A 21,636-nucleotide genomic window follows, 5' to 3' on the forward strand; every position below is an offset into this window, starting at 1 on the left:
AAGGCTTAAACATCAATTATATCGCTTAAATCCTCTCCTACTGTTTTGGGGTCAAAAAACTATATCGCTCATATAGAAGTGTAACATTTATTTATCACATGCATTACACTTGATAGTAGTTTCTAAAGATGGAGTCCTTTTTTTCGTATATCCTACTCCATGCATAAGATGACTACATACACAAACCATTTACTGCAATACCTTTTCATGATGTTCTCCTTGGGAGTATCTTACAATAACTACTAAGGCATATATGAAGTGATAAAACTAGCATGTCACCTACTTTTGATGAGATCGTTCTAATTTCTAGTCAGCTTCCTAAAGATTTGGCACTGGATATTATCATTATGAGTTGCTGGAGTATTTGGTCAGTAAGAAATGACAAGATCTTTCGGTCTGCACCACCGGCTATTGATTCATGGAAATTTCACCTGTCGGAAGGGCTTTGGGCTGTGCAACTCCGAGCCAAAGAGGATAAAGCTATCAGGGTCAAGGAATGGACAGATTTAAATCTTTAATGGGTTTACCTATGATTCCTAGAGCAGGGATTGGCTGAGGTCATTTGTTCCCTGCTACTTATTTGTATTATAACTTGTACCATTTTTGTAACTTGATTTTATTAATGAAAATACCGTCGAACGATTGTTCTACAGTCAAGGCTCAAAAAAAAATTCTAGGAGTAATGCTGGGTGCAGGTACACCCTGTGTTGTATCTCATATCATAGGTAGCATAGTGTGCAAAGGAGGGCATGCACATAATCCGTAAGTATAAAGGATCACCCAAGCGGCATATGTACTATCTTAAATTTGGTATGTGCAGTTGTTTAGATATACTCCTTTCTAAGTGGTGCAAGCATGAGGACATAAACAGACCATGCAAAAAACTATGGGCTTGCTTGCAACTTCTTTATGTAGCCCACAATGTAGCATATTTTAATTAGTAGAGAGTATACTCTCAGTTTATGAAATCCATCTCCAAAAATATAATGTATTTCTTATATAATTGCAATGGTTCTATGGTAATCTAGTGTTCTACACCAACCTAGTGACACATTCAAGATAACTAGCTCATTGCATGTGCCCGTTCGTTGCAACGAGGGCATACATATTCTAGTGGTTCAAACATGGGAAACGTTTATGATCGGTGTGCCGGCGGAACTTTCGGCCGGTCTGCTTCACGCTCGCCCACGCGTCCCGGTCCCACGTCTACCGCTCGTCCTTATCCGCAGGCAACAACACTACTCGTCCACACAATCTCCATCTCCATAGCTTTTTCTTCATCTCCCTTCTCTTTTCCCCTCCAGAGCTCGTCTGCCTGCCCTCGTCTATCACCCGCACCACCGCATCTTTAGCTCCGGCGAGCCTCGCCACCATCGGACTCCCCTAAACTACTTTTTTCTCCCTCCCCTTCCTACTCCCCAACACCTCTCTCATCAATGGAGCTACTACCAGCCATCACCGGGTGTTACCATGATGACTAGATACAACGCACTTACGGCGGACCTGCAACCGGCGCCCTGTTTTACTGGGAGCATGCTGCAACCAGCGCTCGCCGCCATGGCCGCCCGCAGCTGGTTGCGCTCCTCTCCATGACCGCCGCAACAAGATTTTTGCTACAACCATGTTTTTTTGCTGGAACCAACCCAATTTTTTGCTACCACCCACTCACCTCAAATCTGCTACCATGGTGATTTTTTGCTGGAACCAGTGAACCATTTTGCTACAACCGTTTTGGGTTTTGTTACTACTGGTGTTTTGTGAATTTTTGCTACATTCATCTTCATGACATCGCCTGTTTTTTCTAGTCGACTTTGCTACAACCATGCTTTGATTTTGCTGGAAATAAAGACAATTTTTGCTACAATCATATTTTGATTTTGCTGGAACCGAAGATAATTTTTGCTACATCCACCAACAGCAGTGTTGGTCGACGGCGGCGATGGCTTTCTTTTTTGCTGCAACGGTCTCGGATTTTTGCTACTACAGGAGTTGCCATTTTGCTACTACCAGAGTCTTGCTCGAAGCATCAGGAGTTTTTGCTACTACCCCTTTGTTTTTGTTTTGATTTTGCTGGAACCAGCCTAAAAATTGCTTCAACCGTCTTTCGATTTCGCTGGAACCGGCATTTTTTGCTTCGCTGGTGGCGGTGAAGGCGGGTGGTGTTTTGCTTCGCCAGTGGCGGCTAGGCTGCGAGCGCCGGCGGCAAGCAGAAGCAGCGAGGGTCCAAAGGAGGGCAGCGGGGGCTAGCGTGCGGGATCCCGCGAGCGGCGGCGGCGCTCGCTTTTTTCTCCCCCTTTTTCCCTGTGCGGAGGATGACGAAAGGGGATGCGGGACAGATCTGACGGTCCCACGCGTCCAGATCGAGCGGCTCGGGTTGGACCGGCCGAAACTCACGCCGGTGCGCCGGCGCAGAGTACTGGCCTTCAAACATATAGGATGCAATATTCCAGAGTTTAATAGGATGCAATTTGATTTGAGTATGAGTAGGGGAAGGCAAGGAATGATTTGAATTAGTTGAGGTTTTGGTAGATTGGATTTCATTTGGGGTTTGAGGAAGGAAGGCAATGAAAGTTCTGATTTTGTTGAGATTTTGGTATGATTTGATTTGATTGAGTTAATGCAGGATGTGGTTTTGGGGAAGTACTGATTTAGTTTAGATTATTCTTATTAATTACTCTATTTACATTGGTTTTATATTTTGTGCAACATTGATTGAGATTACCAAGAAAATCAACAGTCCACAAAAAGGAGGAGGGAGAGTGGGGAGGAAAAAAACTAGGGGAGGGGCCGACCAACTCCCATTTAATACTATAGATATGCACTATTTCAATCTCGACCTGCCAAACAAATGACCTGGACAATTTGTTATTGATATTTAAATCTTTGTTTAAGGTAAGTGCAAATGACGTGACACATGAGAGAGCGTCATATCAGCTACTCCCTCGGATCCATAATAAGCATCTTAGTTTTAGTTCAAATTTGAAATAAAACCACGACATTTATTATGGATCGGAGGGAGTAATACATATTTCTTAGGAGCAACAGAACTAATCATCTGAGTCACTTGTGCTCGACTGATGTGCTAAGCTAGTAATTCTCCTGCAATGCGTCAACCAAATATTTCCTATGGATAAGGGCCCCACTTATAATAAAAAGACGAAATTTCAGGAAGATATGAAACATTTCCCTTATGTTTTAAATTCTACATTATAGGCAGATGCACAAAATACTCTACTACTATATTCCAGCGTAGTTTTTAATCCAAGACAAAGGGAACACAGTTTGCTGTTCTGTAGAGCACGTAATTTGCAGCTAATGTAGATCTTAAACATGTAAGAGAGACTCACCTCAATGGCAGAATACACGAGGGAGGTTTTATTGCAGAACAGCGGCAGGACTCCCAAGAAGATAAACTAATCAGGCAAAATGGAATGGCACCAGATTGAATGGTGGCCCGAAGTACTGGAAGTCACGCTTTGTATGATTTCTTATTTTGCTTTTGCTGCTCCAGAATCTTGGAAAGACAAGACCCATTCTGCTCCAAGCAAGGCATAATTTTTAGTTTTCAAAGAAAGGTATATGTTCCCCTAAAACAGAAGAAGCAGGGTATAATTCGTAGATGGCATCACAATCAAGTTCGCAGGACCCAGCTTATACCCTACGGACCCAGCTTCGGCTTTTATGAGATGCATTTTTTGAATGGTAACATATTTTTTTCTTGTGCCTCAGAAGCATTCTCCCTTCGTTAGAAGCAACGTTTTTACAGTTATGGCATCATTTATTCTGTTGTGGTAGAAGCATTTGGTTTCGGAGACACTGATTGACAAATATTTTTTTCACAATGATAATTTATCAGATATCTGGACGAGACAGCCATGTTTCGTTTTGTTCAAAGCACAAGCATGGGTATCTGAAGAACCTCAGCAGCAGATAATAGATGCTGGCCATGGCAAATTGATGCAGCTGGCTTTCCTTTATCCTTGAACCCCTTCGACAAGCAAAGTACTTCATCATTACGGAAAAGGGTCCCTCCCCTCCCGCTTTGTATTACAGAGTAACCACCGATACATCCAACGATAGATGCTGGGGCCGCAGCACAAACAAGCCCAATGAAAAGCAGAGAAAAAAGTAAGAGAAACAAATGCAACAACGGCAGATCAACGAAACGAAGATGACCGGCGACTGCTGCACCCTCCGGAGAAGTACCAGCACGTTCCCGGCACTCCGAAGCGCCGCGTACCAAGCAAAACCTTCAAGAAGGAGCAATGAAAAAAATAGCGTGCTACATAAAATAGCATGGCCCCTGAAAATATGCTATTAGCGTGCTATTAGCGAGGCATTGTACATTAATTTACTTAGCGAGACAATTCTCTATAAGCTATAGCGTGCTACTAGTGGCGCTATAGCGCGCTATTTTTTTCAGTGAGAAGGAGGCGACGACGACGCCGCTGTTGCCCGGACTAGTCCTAGGGTTTCCCCCGGTACGCGGGGGGCAGTGGGGGGAGGGGTGTACCCGACGCCCTTCAGGAAGGTCCGGCGGCACCCACAGGCGTCGCCGTGTCGGGGCCGGACGAGCCGCCAGAGATTTCTCCCAACCCAAACCCCCACCACCACCCCAGACGAATCATAGTGCACCGCCCATCACGCCGCCCACCAACATGTGCCACCACGGTCACCGAATCAACTTCGCCGTCTCCCTGAGGTCACCGACACGAGGCCTGGAGGACGGGAGAAGAGATAGTGGCCTCGAGGGCATCCACAACATCGCCGACGTGAGGGGACAACCACCACCGCCACCGCGGTGCCGACCGGACGCACGGACAAGGGGCCTACCAGGCACCGAGGCCCGGCCGGACCCTCACGCTGCAGCTCGCCGGCCGACGAAACTACCACCGCCCGCAGACCACTGCCTCTTCGCCACCAACCAGGGAGCAGTGTCGCCGCGCACCGAGTCGTCGGCCCGCCCTAGCCCAGATGGAGCCCGAAAGGGCCCAGATCTAGGCCGCGCGGGCGCCGCCGGCCACCAGCACCGCCACACCGCCCCGCGGCCAACGACCGCGCCGCCGCACCAAGGACCACGAAGCTCGCCGGAATCCCGTCGCCGAGCCACACCGCAGCTGGCGGAGCTGCACGGCCGCCACCGGGAGGCCCCCGAACCCCCCCCCCCCCCCCCCCATGAGCGTGCTGGGAAGGGACGGCTCGCCGCCGCCAGCGCCGCGCGAGCAAGGCCCGGCGGACCCAGCCGGCGGCGGCGGGGAGGGAGATGGACGGGGAAGGGGGTCGGAGGAGAGCTAGCGGTAGGGGGCCTCCCGTCGCCCGCGGGGGAGGGGGGGGGGGCGCGAGCGGGCGGACGGGAACGCTGGGGAGGGGAAGGAGGAGGGGGAGAGGGAGGCGGCGGCGGCGGGGACCCTAGTCGCGGGAGCTCCGCCTCGTCGCTCGCGTTCGCTCCACTCCCCAGTACTTCATCATTGAGGGCAAGGTACGCATTCACACTGTATACCGTGTTCAACGAGGCGTAAGTTTCAACCCAGAAAAGGCAAAGTAATTTCGTATCTTCATTTGTGCAGCTGATAGAAGAGCAGGTCCAGCTCCTTCCTTTGGCTTTGGGCCATCTTGTAGCTTTTCCTGCGAGCAAAGCAAGAAGGCAGAGCCGCCTTCTGCTCTACTGCACTGGCAATCTGGCATCCTTCAAAGCGCCACGGAATATAAGCTCTGTCAATGTTATTTCATCATCTGAGGTCTGAGCTAGAGCTAACCTCAGATGCCTCTTTGGCCTTCCCTTCAACTGCATCCTCACTTTGTGATGTACGTACCATCTGAAAGAACAAGATAGGCCGTAAGATTTTATACTCCCTCCATTTCTAAATATAAGTCTTTTTAGAGATTTCAATACACTATATACGGATGTATATAGACATATTTTGCTCTGTATGTAGTTCCTTATAGCAATCTCTAAAAAGACTTATACTATAGAACACAAGAAGATGGAGATTGACGTGCCAGTGAATTCATGAAATTCGCAACAGAGACATTGAACATGCCTTCCCTAGAATCAATCAGCATACAACTAAATTCCAATTTACAATCAGTATGTACCCATATACAGTAGTACTTGGTATTCATCCAAAGAAAGTCTGGATGAGAGTGATCAGCCAATGTTTGTCTGACTGAGGTGACTTTTCAAGATATTCATCCAAAGAAAGTCTGGATAAGAGTGGGGAAAAGGAATAAAGACGCAGGGAAACGCTTACAAATCGGTGGAAAATGGTGTAAATCGGCGATGCGGGCCTAGAAGAGCTTCAGTAGCATCGATCTCGCCCCCAACTGAAGCAGCCGGCGTCTGTTTCCGCTCCGCCGCGCGTCCGGCTTCCGCGCGTCTGTATTCGCCGGCGTGGGGAACGACCGGGACGCGCAGGCTCATCCTCCTCCCACGGTGGCCGGCGGCGGGCGCCTGCTTCCCTGCTCGCCGGCCTCGGACCGATCCCACAACCGCGTGGGATGGCGCAACCTAAATCCATCCATCGCGAGGAAGGGGCAAAGAAGCGCTGCGTTTTGGTGGAAGGGCACGGCGGCGGAGGACACAGTTGCAGAGATCGGCCCTCTCAGATGCCGGCTCAGGTTATGCGCAGAGCGGCAATGGAAAGCGGAAAACGTAGCCTCTCTCTTCTCCAACGGTCTAAAGCGGAACACGGCGGCCGCCGGCGCCGAGCACCAGCCTCGCCTCGGTGGCGGGGACGGAGCTGGAGGTGTTCATTCAACCCCACCGCCATCCTCCCCTGCTTCGTCGTCGTCTACAAGGATTGACTCATGACTGACTAATCACCTCGGCGATCCTTCTTCCCGCTTATTATTTCCTAGCTACTCCTGTGCTTTGCCTTTTCAGTCTAGTGGTAGTCATGTTGCATGGTATCTTAATTAGTTTGTATGATGAGCAGCACCAGTGCCAATTCATCTTTGTATGATCAGTGGTATGACTAACCGATCAGAAAGATGATACTTGGGCATGCATCCATTACTCCAACATTCCAGGATGCTCCCAGGAAACTTCGGTCCTGCCAAAATCTTCAGTTCAATTGGAGTACATATATGTCATGTAAGCATATAACCAAAGCCACCACAACTAATTGCCCGCTTCTGAGGCCTACCGCGACGCCGTCTAAGGCCAGGGCGCGCGGCCCGGGCACCGGCCGCTGCACCGCCGACGGCAACGAGCTGCTCCACTTCCACTGCGCCGCTTCCTCCGCGACGCGGCCGGCTCCTCCTGCGCCGCGTGCGGCATCGTCCGGGACGGCTTCAAGTTCAGGGCGCCCGGGGTCCGCACCATGGCCACCAGCGGCCGCGCGCACGATGATGCCGTGGGTGGGGAGGAGGGGGAGGGTAGTGGTGAGCGGCGCAGGGCCATGCTCGTTTGCGGTCATCGCCGGCCGGGTGAAGCGCCGCTACGAGGGCACGGCGGGCAAGGAGGAGGAGGTGGGAGCGTCGCCGTCGGCGGAGGAGGAAGCGGAAGCAGAGGAGGAGTACGACTCGGTGGCGGGGATGGCGGGGGTGTACTCGAGCCTGGACGAGCTGGAGGTGTTCAACCCCACCGCCATTCTTCCCTGCTTCGTCGTCGTCTACAAGGCTTGACTCATGACCCATCAGTGATCACCTCGGTGATCCTTCTTCACGTTGATTAATTCCTAGCTGGATTGTAAGAGGAATTGGTTTGCGGTAAGCGTATGCATCGTTGCAGGGACGCGTGCGTGTTTATATAGAACAAGGAGTACATGCGCGGCGGGTTGTTGGAGTCTTGACCCATCCTCCAAGCTATACAAGAGATAGGATCAAATCTACCTAACAACCTGCCTTGGTTACAAGATTACAAGATACACACGCACATAACATCGTGACATATGTGTCACGTCTAACTAGCAAGCCTATCATTTAACATCCTCCCTCAATCTCAACATATGAAGGTTTAGATTGTTCTTGAAGGCTTGAAGTTGTCGAGCTTGCAAGGGTTTTGTAAAACCATCAGCAACTTGATCACCTGTTGGAATGAACCTACTTCCAAAAACTTCTGAGCAACTCTTTCTCGAACAAAGTGATAATCAATTTCTATATGCTTTGTTCTTGCATGAAACACAGGATTCGCAGAAAGATATGTTGCTCCAAGATTATCACACCACAACTGTGAGACATGTGATCTCCCAATACCTAATTCATTAAGTAAAGTTTCTATCCACATTACCTCAGCAGTTGCATTTGCCAGAGATTTATACTCTGCTTCTGTGCTTGACCGAGACACAGTTGCTTGTTTCTTTGCATTCCAGGATATGAGGTTTGAACCAAGAAAGATAGCAAAACCACCAGTGGACCTCCTATCATCAGGACATCCAGCCCAATCTGCATCTGAAAAGGCACTCACTGCTGTTGAAGAAGACTTACATAATTTCAGCCCTGTTTCAACACTTCCTTGTAGATACCTCAAAATCCTTTTTACAGTTGTCCAATGTACTGTGGTAGGAGCATGTAAGAACTGACAAACCTTGTTAACAGAGAAGGAAATATCTGGCCTTGTTAAGGTTAAATATTGAAGTGCACCAACTATGCTTCGATACTTTGTTCCTTCCTCTGGACTCAACAACACTCCTTCATGCAATGACAATTTTTCAGTTGTAGACATGGGTGTGTTGGAGGGTTTGCAGTCTTTCATACCTACCCGCTTGATTACATCTCTGGCATATTTTTCTTGAGTTAGTACTATACCATCATGCACCTTTTTAACTTCAATTCCTAGGAAATAATGAAGCTCTCCTAGATCCTTAAGAGCAAACTCATTTTTCAACTGTTTTAACAATGCTGAGGTGGCTTCTGTAGACGAACTAGCAACAATTATGTCATCAACATAGATTAACATGTATATTATCACCTTTCCTTTCTTAAAGAAGAACAGCGAAGTATCTCCCTTGGAAGCTCGAAACCCAAGTTGTTGTAGTTTAGTGCTTAGCCTCGAGTACCAAGCCCTAGGGGCTTGTTTGAGTCCATATAATGCCTTGTCCAGCTTGCACACATGATTAGGTTTAGAAGCATTTTCAAACCCAGGTGGTTGTCTCATATAGACTTCCTCTTCGAGAACGCCGTGTAAGAATGCATTCTGCACATCCAATTGGCGAAGATTCCATCCCCTGGAGATAGCAACAGACAAAACAAGTCCGATAGTAGCAGCTTTAACAACTGGACTAAAGGTGTCCTCATAATCAATACCGTATTGTTGTTTAAAGCCTTTAGCTACTAACCTAGCCTTGTATCTATCTATTGTGCCATCAGGTCTTTTCTTGATTTTATATACCCATTTACAATCTATAACATTCCTCCCTTGCTTATAAGGAACTAGGTGCCATGTTTGGTTTTTCATGAGTGCATCATACTCAACATTCATAGCATTTTTTCCAACTTGCATTGTTTAGTGCTTCGGTCAAATTCTGTGGTTCTCCAGTGGAGGCAAAATGTGCAAACTTGAATTTTTTTTCATACCTGACCGTTCCATCCTTGTATGTTGAGGGCTTTAAAATACCTTTTTGTGACCTTGTTGTTACACGTTGTGGCGCAGAGTCAACAGCCGCAGAAGATCCCAATCCGCTACCTCGTACCGGAGCAGATCGAGCCGACGTAGACGAATCCTCCTCGATTGCTGCGCGCCTGGGCTGGCTCAGATCCCTCGCCTGTGGGCCTGGGGAAAGCGACCCGCCACCAGCCGAGAGCACGCGGTCCGCCGACCGACCGCTATCATTGCCTCGGGCGACAGGCCCCCCGCCCCCACTCGATCTGCGACAGCTGTCACGTGAGGGAGAGGAGTCCACTGCGGCACCCGACCAGGGATCGGGCCCAGACGCCGTGTCGCTCGCTGAGTGGGACGGCGCGAAATCTGGAGGGGGCGGTGTCTGTGGCGTCACCAGATCCTCCTCGGGATCATTTTCCGCGCCAAATCCGTCGGGATCAGCGTCAGTAGGCAGATCCTCCTCGTGTCCTGCGCCTGGCTGTATATGAACCTGTTGCTGCTGCATAAAATCACAGTTTGGGGCTGCAATTTTTTTACCGCTGCCACCATTGTTAGTAAGGCTATCACACAAATGATCATCAGTACTATTTTCACTCCCCTGATCAGTTGGATTCAAGAGTTCTGGAGGCAACAAGAGGATTTCAGAACGTAGTCTGGCTTCGGCATTGGGATGAAGAGTGGAGAAGGGGAATATATTTTCGTCAAAGACTACATCCCTGAAAATATACACACGTCCTGTAGAGATATCAAGACATTTGAAACCCTTATGAAGATTGCTATATCCGAGAAAAGCACATTGCTTGGATCTAAATTGAAGCTTGTGTTTGTTATATGGCCGAAGATTAGGCCAACAAGCGCAACCAAAGATTCTAAGAGCTGAATAGTTGGGTTTTTCATGATACAATCTTTCAAGAGGGGTTTCGAAGTTGATAACTTTACTAGGTAGACGATTGATCAAGTATGTAGCAGCGATGAAAGCTTCATCCCAAAACTTTAGGGGCATGCAAGCTTGAGCAAGAAGAGATAGGCCAACCTCAACTATATGCCGGTGTTTACGTTCTGCCGAGCCATTCTGTTGATGAGCATAGGGGCAAGAAACATGATGAGATATGCCAATTTTTGTGAAGGAGTTGAGTTTTTCGTACTCACCACCCCAGTCTGTTTGGAGAGCAAGAATTTTGCGATTGAATTGCCTTTCAATAATGTTTTGAAAGTCATGAAATTTTTGAAAAACTTCAGACTTATGTTTAATGAGATAAATCCATGTGAACTTGCTAAAATCATCTATGAAACTTACATAGAATTTCTTCCTCCCTACTGTTTCAACAGCAGGTCCCCAAACATCAGAGAAAACAAGTTCTAAGGGAAACTTTGATTCACTTATTGACTTTGGATAGGGTAGCTGGTGACTTTTCCCTTTTTGGCAAGCATCACATACAAACTCATTATTGAACAAACTATCACATGGGAGGTTATTGTTGCTAACAATTTTTCTAACGATAACTGAAGAAGGATGACCTAAACGCCGGTGCCACCTATCTGAAGACAGTTTGATGACACTTAGCACTTGCTTCTTGGCGTTCCCCCCCACCTGTTTGACAGGATAGAGACCTCGTCTACCCCTGCCTCGAAGTAGAACCTTCCTCGTTCCCTGTTCCTTGACAAGAAAAAAATCAAGGATGAATTTCAACGAAGGTATTGTTGTTGGTGGCAAGCCGACTGGCTGAAATTAGGCTTTTATCAGCTTCTGGAACATGAAGGATTTTGTTTAAACGGAGATCTCGATCGGGAGTGTGAATAGCTGAATAACCAATGTGTTGGATAGCCATACCTGAACCGCTCGCAGTGTGGATCTGTTCGCCGCCGGTGTACCTATCCCGCACCGTCAGCTTCTCCAGATCACTAGTGATGTGGTCGGTTGCGCCGCTATCCAGGTACCAGTTGGAGTCTACCCCGTACTGTGGGGTCACCATGTTGGCGGACTTCTCTTCTTCTCCCTGGTACGACTCATCGTAACGCTTCCAGCACTTCCAGGCTGGGTGGCCTGTCTTGCCACAGATCTGGCACACCACTTTGGGGGCGGAGCAGAGTTGTTGTAGTTGCCCCTGCCACCTCCACCGCGGACGTTTTGCTTGGTGTAGGGACGGCCGCGGTCACCACCAGAGTTGCCGCCGCCTTGTCTGCCGCGGCCGCGGTCACCACCGCCGCGTCCACGCCCACGTGTCGCCGCGTTCGCCGAGGATTGCGATCCTCCGTGGCGAAGGTTCATCTGTGTCTCGAAGCTAACAAGCTGTGAGTACAGCTCTGGCACGGTGACTGGCTCCACACGGGAGCACATGGCCGAAACCACCGGGTCGAAGTCTTCGTCAAGCCTGGCAAGGATGTGTGAAACGACATCCTCCTCGTCCACCCTTTTACCTGCTGCGACAAGTTTGTCACAGAGGGTTCGGATCTTGCCGACGTAGTCGGTGATGGAGCTGTTTCCCTTCTGAAGATTTGCGAGGGCGATCCGCACGTTCACGGTCGCGGCACGGGTCTGTGAGGACAGCATCCCCTGGACCGTGTTCCACAGCTCGACCGAGGTGTGGCAGGTGGCGACCTGAATTGCCATCTCACGGGGCAGCGTTGTCAGAAGATATGAGAAAACTTGCTGATCTTGTGCATACCATGTCTGGAACTCCGGGTTGGAGATCTTCTTCTTGGTTTTCCCATCGGAGTCCGTGACCTCCAGCTGCATGGGCGGCACCGGAAGATCGACGTCGAGGTACTTCTGCATCTGAGCACCGCGGATGGCGGACAACACCGTCGCCCGCCATAGCGCCTGGTTGCCCTTGGTGAGTTTCTCCGAGACGACGTGAGTGAATGGAGAGGATGGGAAGGTACTTGAAGATGTTGCCATGGATGAGCTCGAGAGGGGCTCTGATTACCATGTAAGAGGAACTGGTTTGCGGTAAGCGTATGCATCGTTGCAGGGACGCGTGCGTGTTTATATAGAACAAGGAGTACATGCGCGGCAGGTTGTTGGAGTCTTGACTCATCCTCCAAACTATCCAAGAGATAGGATCAAATCTACCTAACAACCTGCCTTGGTTACAAGATTACAACATACACACGCACACATTACACGCACATAACATCGTGACATATGTGTCACGTCTAACTAGCAAGCCTATCATTTAACATGGATAGCTTCCTGGGCTCAGGGAATCTACTATAATCAGACCCTTGCATGTCAACTTAATTAGATTGTATGATCAGCTGCACTAGTACCAACTCCATCTATGTATGATCACTTGATCAGTGGCAATGATGACGATTGATCAGATGATACTTGAGCATGAATTACTCCAACATTTGCCAACATTCCAGGATGCTCCCGACAACAGACTTGAGTTTTGCCAACAATCTCCAGTTCAACTGGAGCATACATGCATACACAACAAAAGTCGCTACCCGGGTCGAAACAGTTTTCGACGCGCCGACAGGCAATTCATGGAGTATTTAACCAAAAACTACCACATTTCATGGAAACGTGTCAAAAAACTACCACTTTATGATTTTGTGCGAACTACCACTTTTTTCCTAATCCGTGGCAAAAAACTACCAAGTCGCGAAATCGCTCGCTTCACCCGCGCTAAGCACAAATCTGACCGCTTGGGCCCACGAACCTGGTGCCACCGTGGCCATCCTTCGCGCCGGAGTTCACGGAAGCTTCCCCGCTCTCCGGCCGCCGCCAGCACGCCATGCTCCCGCTCGCCGCCGCAAGGGCCTGCCTTTCCTCCCTGACGCCGCCCCGAGACCCCAAACCCGAGCGGCGCCTCTCTCCCCCTTCACCGTCGCCGCTCCACCGCCACGCTGCCCAGACCCGCCAGGAGCCCCCCCCTCCGCCCGCTTGGGGCGGCCGCGGGCGCAAGCTCCACGCACATCCTCGCGGCCCGTGAGGGACCGCGTGATCGACTTCGGCAAGCACAAGGGCCAGATGCTGGGCACGCTGCCACCGTCCTACCTGCGCTGGGTGGTCGCAGACCTCGACTACGGGGACACGCTGGTCTGCGCGCGCTTGGCGTGCGAGGTGCTCGACGACCCCGTCTACGTCGATCGCGTCGAGTGGGAGCACGCGCACCACTTCCTCCGCGGCGACTCCAAGTTCGACTACGTCTACGACGACGACGACGGCGACGAGCCCCTCCAGGAGATGGCCGAGCACTTTGGCTGGGATCTCTCCGACGAGGACGGCTGGGGCCGCCTCGACTTCTGCCTCCTCGGCACCTCCTACAACGGCCGCAACCCGAGGAAGGCCGACCGGCGCCAGAGCACCGGCAGCGACAGCAACAGACCCCCCCTCCCCCCGGCGGCGGCGCCCTGTTCGACACCGGGGCGGCCGACCCGGACGGGCCGAGGGGGAAGGGGGACGAGAGGAGGGAGCGGCTGCGGACGAGGAGGGAGGAGCAGGTGAGGACGGCGAAACTGGATGTGCTCGACGTGAACTCTGGCGCGAAGGATGGCCACGGTGGCACCTGGTTCGTGGGTCCAACCAGTCAGATTTGTGCTTAGCACGGGCAAAACGAGCGATTTTGCGACTTGGTAGTTTTTTGCCATGGATTAGGGAAAAAGTGGTAGTTTTTCGCACAAAATTGTAAAGTGGTAGTTTTTCGACACGTTTCCATGAAATGTGGTAGTTTTTGGTTAAATACTCGCAATTCATGAATAGCTTGAAACTTGTCGGATTTCTTTCCGCAACAACTTTGCTGTCTCCGCAGGCATGACAAGCGACCCAAGATTACTGACATGATGAACAGCAATGAATGGTGTCATTTATCTTCAGAAAGACAGGCATTTATCATGAATTTGGTGCCATTTATCTTGGTCACTATAGAACTGGAGGACCGTGCCTTAGCATAAAGGGGTTCTTCAGCTTAATTCATGACAGAGTATGCAGCCCATTTCATCCCCTGCATATCATCATCATACACAAGGTTAGGCATCAGTTTTGAGCTAATCTCATGTCAATGAACAACACAGGCCATCTGCAATGTTATTTTCTCTAGAGAACATCTACATCGCTAATTTACCAGGTATCTGGACTCGAGACAGCAATTGTTTTGGTTTGAAGCAGAACATGTTATATACACAAGGTTAGGGTATCAGGTTAGGAGGTTAGGTGTTAGGAGTAAGTAGGATGAGTAAAACTCATGCATACACTCTTTCTGATTCGCCAGCCTGTCCAAACCCAAAATGACGAATCTTTCAAGTGAAAACCCTGATGCTCACCCAAGATGGTTTCAAAAATGTTTTCACGATTCATGCAATGGGCCTCATAGAGAAGGTTCAGAACTTCGCCGTCTTTTTTCTCCGGAAAAGGAACACACTTGTCTAAGTCTCATTTCACTACGATGTGATGAATACCGACATTTAGCAGCACGCTCATTCTGCCACATAATGCAATCAGACCTAACCATTCTGCACTGACAAGAAAAGCAAAATATGCGGTCTATTTTTCTAAGAGAGAACCATATATACTTTCCTTGATGCTGCAATCCCTATCGGAACTTTGAAGAACTGTGGCCCTGAGGTCTTTTTCTGAAGGTTTTGAATCGCAGAATATCATACGAAATTAGCAATGCTGCGCATACTTTCACCCTGGAGGGAACACAAGTGTATTACCGAAGTTCAGATACCATGGCAACAATAAGTGGAGTCGTAAACTAGAACATTTACTATACTAGTCAAGGAATGATAAGAAAGTTCAAATGACATCTGAAATACAAACTTTACCTTTATATGAGCTGTTGACTTTGCATACAGAAGGTGATCTTTCAGGGCCTTCTTTCCCTCTGTGCATTTTCGACCAACAACAAATCTCTCATATGTCAGCATGCATTACTGCATTTGCCAACGGTTCTAGCGACGCTGCCAGGCTTCAGTTTTGCCATGACCAGAGCAACTAGCCCAACCAGTCGAACTAAAATTTTAAGCAAAATAGGAGAGGCCTCAGTTTGGTTTTAACCAACTGACTGGTAAAATTTTGAATATTCGGATTGGCTAGTACCTCTGTGATAAGCTAATAGGAAACCAGGGACAAATATGAAAAAATTCATTCATTCATTCATTTGGGAATAACAAATTTTCACATTTTTATCATTGCAGTAGCCTCAGATATACTCCCTCCGTTCCTAAATATATGTATTTTTAGAGAGTTTAATATAGACTACATATGGATGTATGTAGACATATTTTAGAGTATGTACACTAAATTTGCTCCTCCTTTGCGTATAAAATCACTAAACAATACTCCAATCTGTCCCACTGGCGGCTGGTGGGGATACCGCACCAATAAAGTATAGTGGAATCATTTGTCCTCCTCATGTCCTCCTCAAGTGCAACCATTCTGTCCATGTCCTCCTCCTCCTCCTCCTCCGGAACCAACTGGCGATGTCATCCTCCTCGAGATGGAATGGTCGCCAGAAGAACCTCCGCACGCCTGTCTTAAACCAATCTTCGTCACAGTAGCGGCGGTTGAACATGGCAGTGGACAGAAGCCAGACGATGGTAATGAATTCCCCGCCGCTGTTGAGCTGCCTGGCATGGGAATCCCTATTGCAGTGGTGGGCCGCATAGCACAGCATCTCCACCCACACCCCAAGTAGCACCTGCCGCACCTCTGCCTCGCCCTGCGCCTCCGCCTCTAGCAGCCAAACAGCAAGCGCCGCTCCACGGAATAAGGAAGGTGGAGGTATGGAACCAACCCTTCTTCTCCTCCTCCTTAGGATGGAATGGTTGCCTCGAGAACTCCCGCACGCCCCTCTTAAACCAGGTGTCGTTGCAGTACCGGAGATTGAACATGGCAGTGGACAGAAGCCAGACGACGGTAATGAACTCGCCGCCACTGTTGAGCTGCCTGGCGTGGGAATCCCTACTGCAGTGGTGGGCCGCATAGCACAGCATCTCCACCCACACCCCAAGTAGCACCTGCCGCACCTCTGCCTCGCCCTGCGCCTCCGCCTCTAGCAGCCAAACAGCAAGCGCCGCTCCACGGAATAAGGAAGGTGGAGGTATGGAACCAACCCTTCTTCTCCTCCTCCTTAGGATGGAATGGTTGCCTCGAGAACTCCCGCACGCCCCTCTTAAACCAGGTGTCGTTGCAGTACCGGAGATTGAACATGGCAGTGGACAGAAGCCAGACGACGGTAATGAACTCGCCGCCACTGTTGAGCTGCCTGGCGTGGGAATCCCTACTGCAGTGGTGGGCCGCATAGCACAGCATCTCCACCCACACCCCAAGTAGCACCTGCCGCACCTCTGCCTCGCCCCGCACCTCCGCCTCTAGCAGCCAAACAGCAAGTTTAGTTCCACGGACTAAGGAAGGTGGTGGAGGTGAAGGTCCGAAATGCAGCTCCTTGTTTCTTGTCTCTAGCTCCTCCAGTTTTTCCATTATTTTGTTCCACTCCTCTGGGTCCAGGTCCAGATTCTCCTCCCTTCTTCCATCAACTTCAGACCTTCTGTCCGGCTCCTCTAGCTTCTCCCTTCTACCACCCACCTGTAACATTAAATCGTCAAGCTCCTGCCCTCTTTTGTCCAACTCCTTCCTCATTATCTTCAGCTCCAGACTCTTGTCCAAATCCCACCTTCTGCCCAGATCATCCTCCTCCCTGTCCAGACCCTTCCTTATTACGATCAGATCCTCCATTATTATGTCCAGCCTCCTCCTTACTCTATGCAGCTTTTCCCCGTCCGTTCTTGTGTCCAGATTCCACATTATTTTTCTTTTGCCCAGCCCCAACTTTTTGCAGATGCGTTCCCTATCAGAAAAATCAAGCCCCACATATGCTACTTCAGTACTGGCATACAATCCGGGGCAAACAGGGCTAGGCAGCATGTAAGGATGTTCAACAAGGAGAAATATCATGTAATTTGACACTGCTGTGATTGCCTCAACATAACCCTGCTCTTCCACACAAGAAGACCATCCGAAGAATATTTTGGTCGCAAAGTACCAGGAAAGGATTTTATCATCAAAATCGATGCCCGCGTGTGAGGTGGGATCCTTGAAGAATCCGCTCCATGTATTCAGTGCGCACTGACCACTATAACTCCTCATGATATCCTCTCTGCCTTCACATTTCCCCACCATTCTTCGTACCTCCTGCAACACCAACTTCTTAGTACCATCTGAAATGATAGGTAGGGAGTGGTGCAGCTTCTTCCACAAATCTTTGCATCCCAAGCTCTGCACCCAGCCTCCACTGCGATGGGACGAGTTCAGCAACATGGGGTGTCCAATGGAACCTGACCATCTTCTATTTCTTTCCGCAGCCCTGACATGCCGCCGAACAGCTATGACTATGCTGTGAAGCCGATGCCATCTTCTAGCATGCAACAATGCACATGTCCATGTTGATCCCATTGCCTTCAACAATGTTGCCATCTCTAGGAGGACAGCCCCAGCTATCAAGATGTATGTGACAATGGCATCAACTCTGTTGAAGTCATTTTTGCGAACGCTTGCTTGAAATAAGAAGAAAGTGGTGATGCTGGCAACTGCTGAAATGGCACGGATGAGGCATCCATACCATGTGAAGACCACCGCTGCCTTGGTATATAGGAAATCATACATCAAGGAGAGCTGCATCTCAACCAACTCAAACATTTGGCCCTTGTTATCGAATAGCTTTATGGCTTTACTCTGGGATGCAGATGGCCAGAACTTATAGTCCACAAACTGAGCCATGCAAATGGGAAGCAGGTCATGAGCTCCCTGCAGAACCTCTTCAGGCTCCAAGTTCTCCCCCCGGCCCCACTGCACAGATATGTTCCATTCGCCAACCAGTGCATGCCGATCTCTTTTAGCCTCACTCAACTTCTCGCCGTCAAGGAACTTACTCATGTTCTCCAGGCTGGACAACTTGAGCGCCCATACTCTCTCCCCATACTTGAGAATACCGCTGACAAATATCAATGCTGAGGCTGTGACCAAGGTCCAGCTGCCAGCAACATACTTGTAGAGGACATAAGCCACTCCCACTGTCTGCACGACAAAAGAGAGCAGGTGGCGCGGCCAGAGCTTGCTGTCTTCCATGGAGTAGGCGGTGATGTTGTCCTGGCCACCGAGATGCACTAGCAAGAATGGCGCCCAGAAAGCCATGAGCTGTTGGTGCCCGTGAGACTTGCCATAGAAAGACATGTGGCCGAGGATGTATATCGCTATGGAGTCAGCCAGTAGGTATGCTAGCCAGAGGAGGGTCCTTGGGACGATGGAGATGTTCCGCCGCCGCATCCTGGCGAACATGAGCAGGAACACTTGCAGCATGAAGCTAACAAGCACTAGGATTTGGACCTCCCAATCGTTCCATAGGCGCACCACTCCAGCCATCAGTGGCCACTGAATGCACATGAGGATCGCCATATTACAAACAAATTAGTTGAAATACATACATATATTTACTTCAAAAGAAGTACACACGCAACCACAGAGATAATATTACAACCAACATGACAGTCAAATTAAACTAGTAAATTGACCCTATGCTAATGGAATTTACATGCATATACGATTTGCTACCATGAAAGTCGTTAGGCAATCTATTTAGAACTAGTGGAAAAAATATGGTTCCAAAACTTCCAGTTAATTAATGACTAGTGTACATACTTCCTGGTTTATAACTTTTAAGAATTCTACAAGATCTAGAGGCTCAAGAATAAATTATACTATTGCTTAAATCCTCTCCTACCGTTTCAGGGTCAAAAAATTATACTGCTAAATAGAAGTGTTACATTTATTTATCGCATGCATTACACTTGATAGTAATTCAAAGATGGAGCCCCTTTTTCCATATATCCTACTCCATGCTTAAGATGAGTATATACACAAACCATTTATTTCAATCATTTTTCATGTAGTTCTCCTCTGGGTATCTTACAATAATCTTACAATAACTACTAAGGATATGAAGTGATAAAACCAGCATGAGACATACATTTATGCGGTATATAAGGAGTGGAGGTGTATGCATTTCTAGGAATAATGCTGAGTGTAGTTACGCCCTGCGTTGTATCTCATATCATAGGTAGCATAGTGTGCAGTCGAGGGTATGCGCATAATCCATAAGTATAAAAAACCACCTAGGTGGTATTATGTACTATCTCAAATTTCGTATGTGTAGTTGTTTAGATATACTCCTTTCTAAGTGGTGCAAGCATGAGGACATAACCAGAACATGCTAAAAACTATGGGCCCGCTTACAACTTTATGTAGCCCACAATGGAGCATCCTTTAATTAGTAGAGTCTAGAGAGTATGCTCAAAAGTTATGAAGGAGTTTATGAAATTCATTTCCAAATATATACTGTATTTCTTAAATGTCGTAATAATGCTATGGTAATCTAGAGTTCTAGACCAACCTAGTGAGACATGTTGGAATTCCGCCCACCGATTGATCACCTCAAAGTAGACAAAGAACACACACACGCAAAACTGATAGCCAAGGCCCTTGTCATGCCCGTTGTTTTCCTTTATTTCTATTTTCTCAACTCACGATTTTTCCACTCTGCGGCGTTACAAATCCATGGCCGGCGTACCTGTGTATATATACACAGCGGGCCAAGACGCAACACATATTATGACTCGGACCTACACCTCCACGTCCTAGATATCCTAGCCGGAAACTTATAGCCTAATCAAACACAAACTCCTAGTACAGACCATAGACTCAACCTGACCTAAACTAGCTCGGCCTGCCAAACAAATGGTCTAGAAAATTTCTTATTGACATTTCAAATCTTTATTAAAGGTATGTGCAAATGAGGAACACATTGAAGAGCGTCATATCACCTACAGTACTACTCCCTCCATCCCGTTTTTCTTGTCGCGGAGGGAGAACTATGGTAGTGCAAATCGGGTATACAAATGGCGACAGCGGAAACGGAACAGAGGGAGTACATATTTCTTAGGAACAATAGAACTAATCATGTGTGTCATTTGTGCTCGACCGATGTGCTAGGCTAGTAATTCTCGTACAATGCTTCAAACAAACATTTTGTATTGACAAGAGCTCCACTTGTAACTGATTTTCTCAAGACAAAATTTCATGATGACATGAGGCATTTCCCTTATGTTCTAGGAGTACAATTCTATATTATTTGCAGATGCAGAAAATACCCTGCTACCATAGTTCTACCAGTTTGCCGTTTTGTAGAGCACCTAATTTGGAGGTAATGCAGTGGGATCTTAAATAAACATGTAAGAGAGATTCACCTCAATGGCAGAAGACACGACGGAGGTTTATTTCAGAAGAGCAGGAGGACTCCCGATCCTAACTAATTAGCTCGCTAAGTATCCATCAGACAAAGATGCAGCACCAGTTGATTTGGGTATTGTGGTTGATGAGCAAACTGATTACTTGAGCCCCGGGACCATTATATCAGAGACTGCTGAAGAATCATCCTTCTTGCCGAGCCCATTAGCCTCTTGTAAGCTTTTCCTCTTTGCTTTGCCGGTGATTAGTTGATTAATCGCTAGATTACCTGCCAAGCAAAGTACTAAAGCTCAGCGAGAAGATAAACTAGTAGTCGTTTGCTTCTGCATGCCGCTGCAGAACCAGATCCTTGGGAAGACAAGAACCCGTCCGTCCTGCTCGAAGCAAGGCATAATTTTTAGTTTGGAACAAGGAAGGTATATCATTAATTCCCCTATAATAACAAAAAAAAAGCAGGGTATAATTAGCAGATGGCATCACAATCAAGTTAGCGGCACCCAGCTTATACCTTGCGGACCCGTCTCCTCCGGCCGCCGGTGGAGATGTGGACGCCGTGAGCTCCATCGGCTGACAACGCTGGATCCAGAGCTTGGTCCCCTCCGATTCGCCGGTAAAGGAGGATCCGGCCGTGCGCCATTTGGGGCCCGGCGCGATAACGGGGGGAGGCGGGCGAGCGGGGGCGGTGGAGACCACATGGGGGACGGCGCACGGCGTTGGCAGAAGGGGCGACGGAGGCGTTCACTGCGGTGAGCTGGTGGAGGGGAAAGGCGGAAGCGGTGCTCTGTTTGGGCAAGACAGGGGATCGTCGGACTAGCCAGAGCCAATGGCCGCTGAGTGGCATCTG

At 48.7% G+C, this 21,636-nt stretch overlaps 1 protein-coding gene and 1 pseudogene across 2 annotated transcripts; one reads left to right on the top strand and one right to left on the bottom strand.

Moving 5' to 3' along the window:
- Positions 1–13,284: 13,284 nt before the first annotated feature.
- Positions 13,285–14,095, top strand: LOC123039736 (uncharacterized; annotated as a pseudogene).
- Positions 14,096–15,193: 1,098 nt separating this feature from the next.
- LOC123047571 (uncharacterized) lies at positions 15,194–21,576 on the bottom strand. Of its 2 annotated transcripts, none has more exons than XM_044471157.1 (3): positions 21,301–21,576; positions 20,792–21,060; positions 15,194–18,920 (listed from the first exon to the last, which is right to left on the bottom strand). In XM_044471157.1, the coding sequence occupies exon 3, from the start codon at positions 18,909–18,911 to the stop codon at positions 16,455–16,457; it is 2,457 nt and encodes an 818-aa protein (XP_044327092.1). In that variant the 5' UTR covers positions 18,912–18,920; positions 20,792–21,060; positions 21,301–21,576; the 3' UTR covers positions 15,194–16,454. The 2 variants fall into 2 exon arrangements, with proteins under 2 accessions (XP_044327092.1, XP_044327091.1); XM_044471156.1 differs by having other exon boundaries at positions 20,792–21,166.
- Between the last annotated feature and the right edge of the window lie 60 nt (positions 21,577–21,636).

The sequence above is a fragment of the Triticum aestivum genome, chromosome 2B (genome assembly GCF_018294505.1).
Source record: "Triticum aestivum cultivar Chinese Spring chromosome 2B, IWGSC CS RefSeq v2.1, whole genome shotgun sequence".
Lineage (NCBI taxonomy): Eukaryota > Viridiplantae > Streptophyta > Magnoliopsida > Poales > Poaceae > Triticum > Triticum aestivum.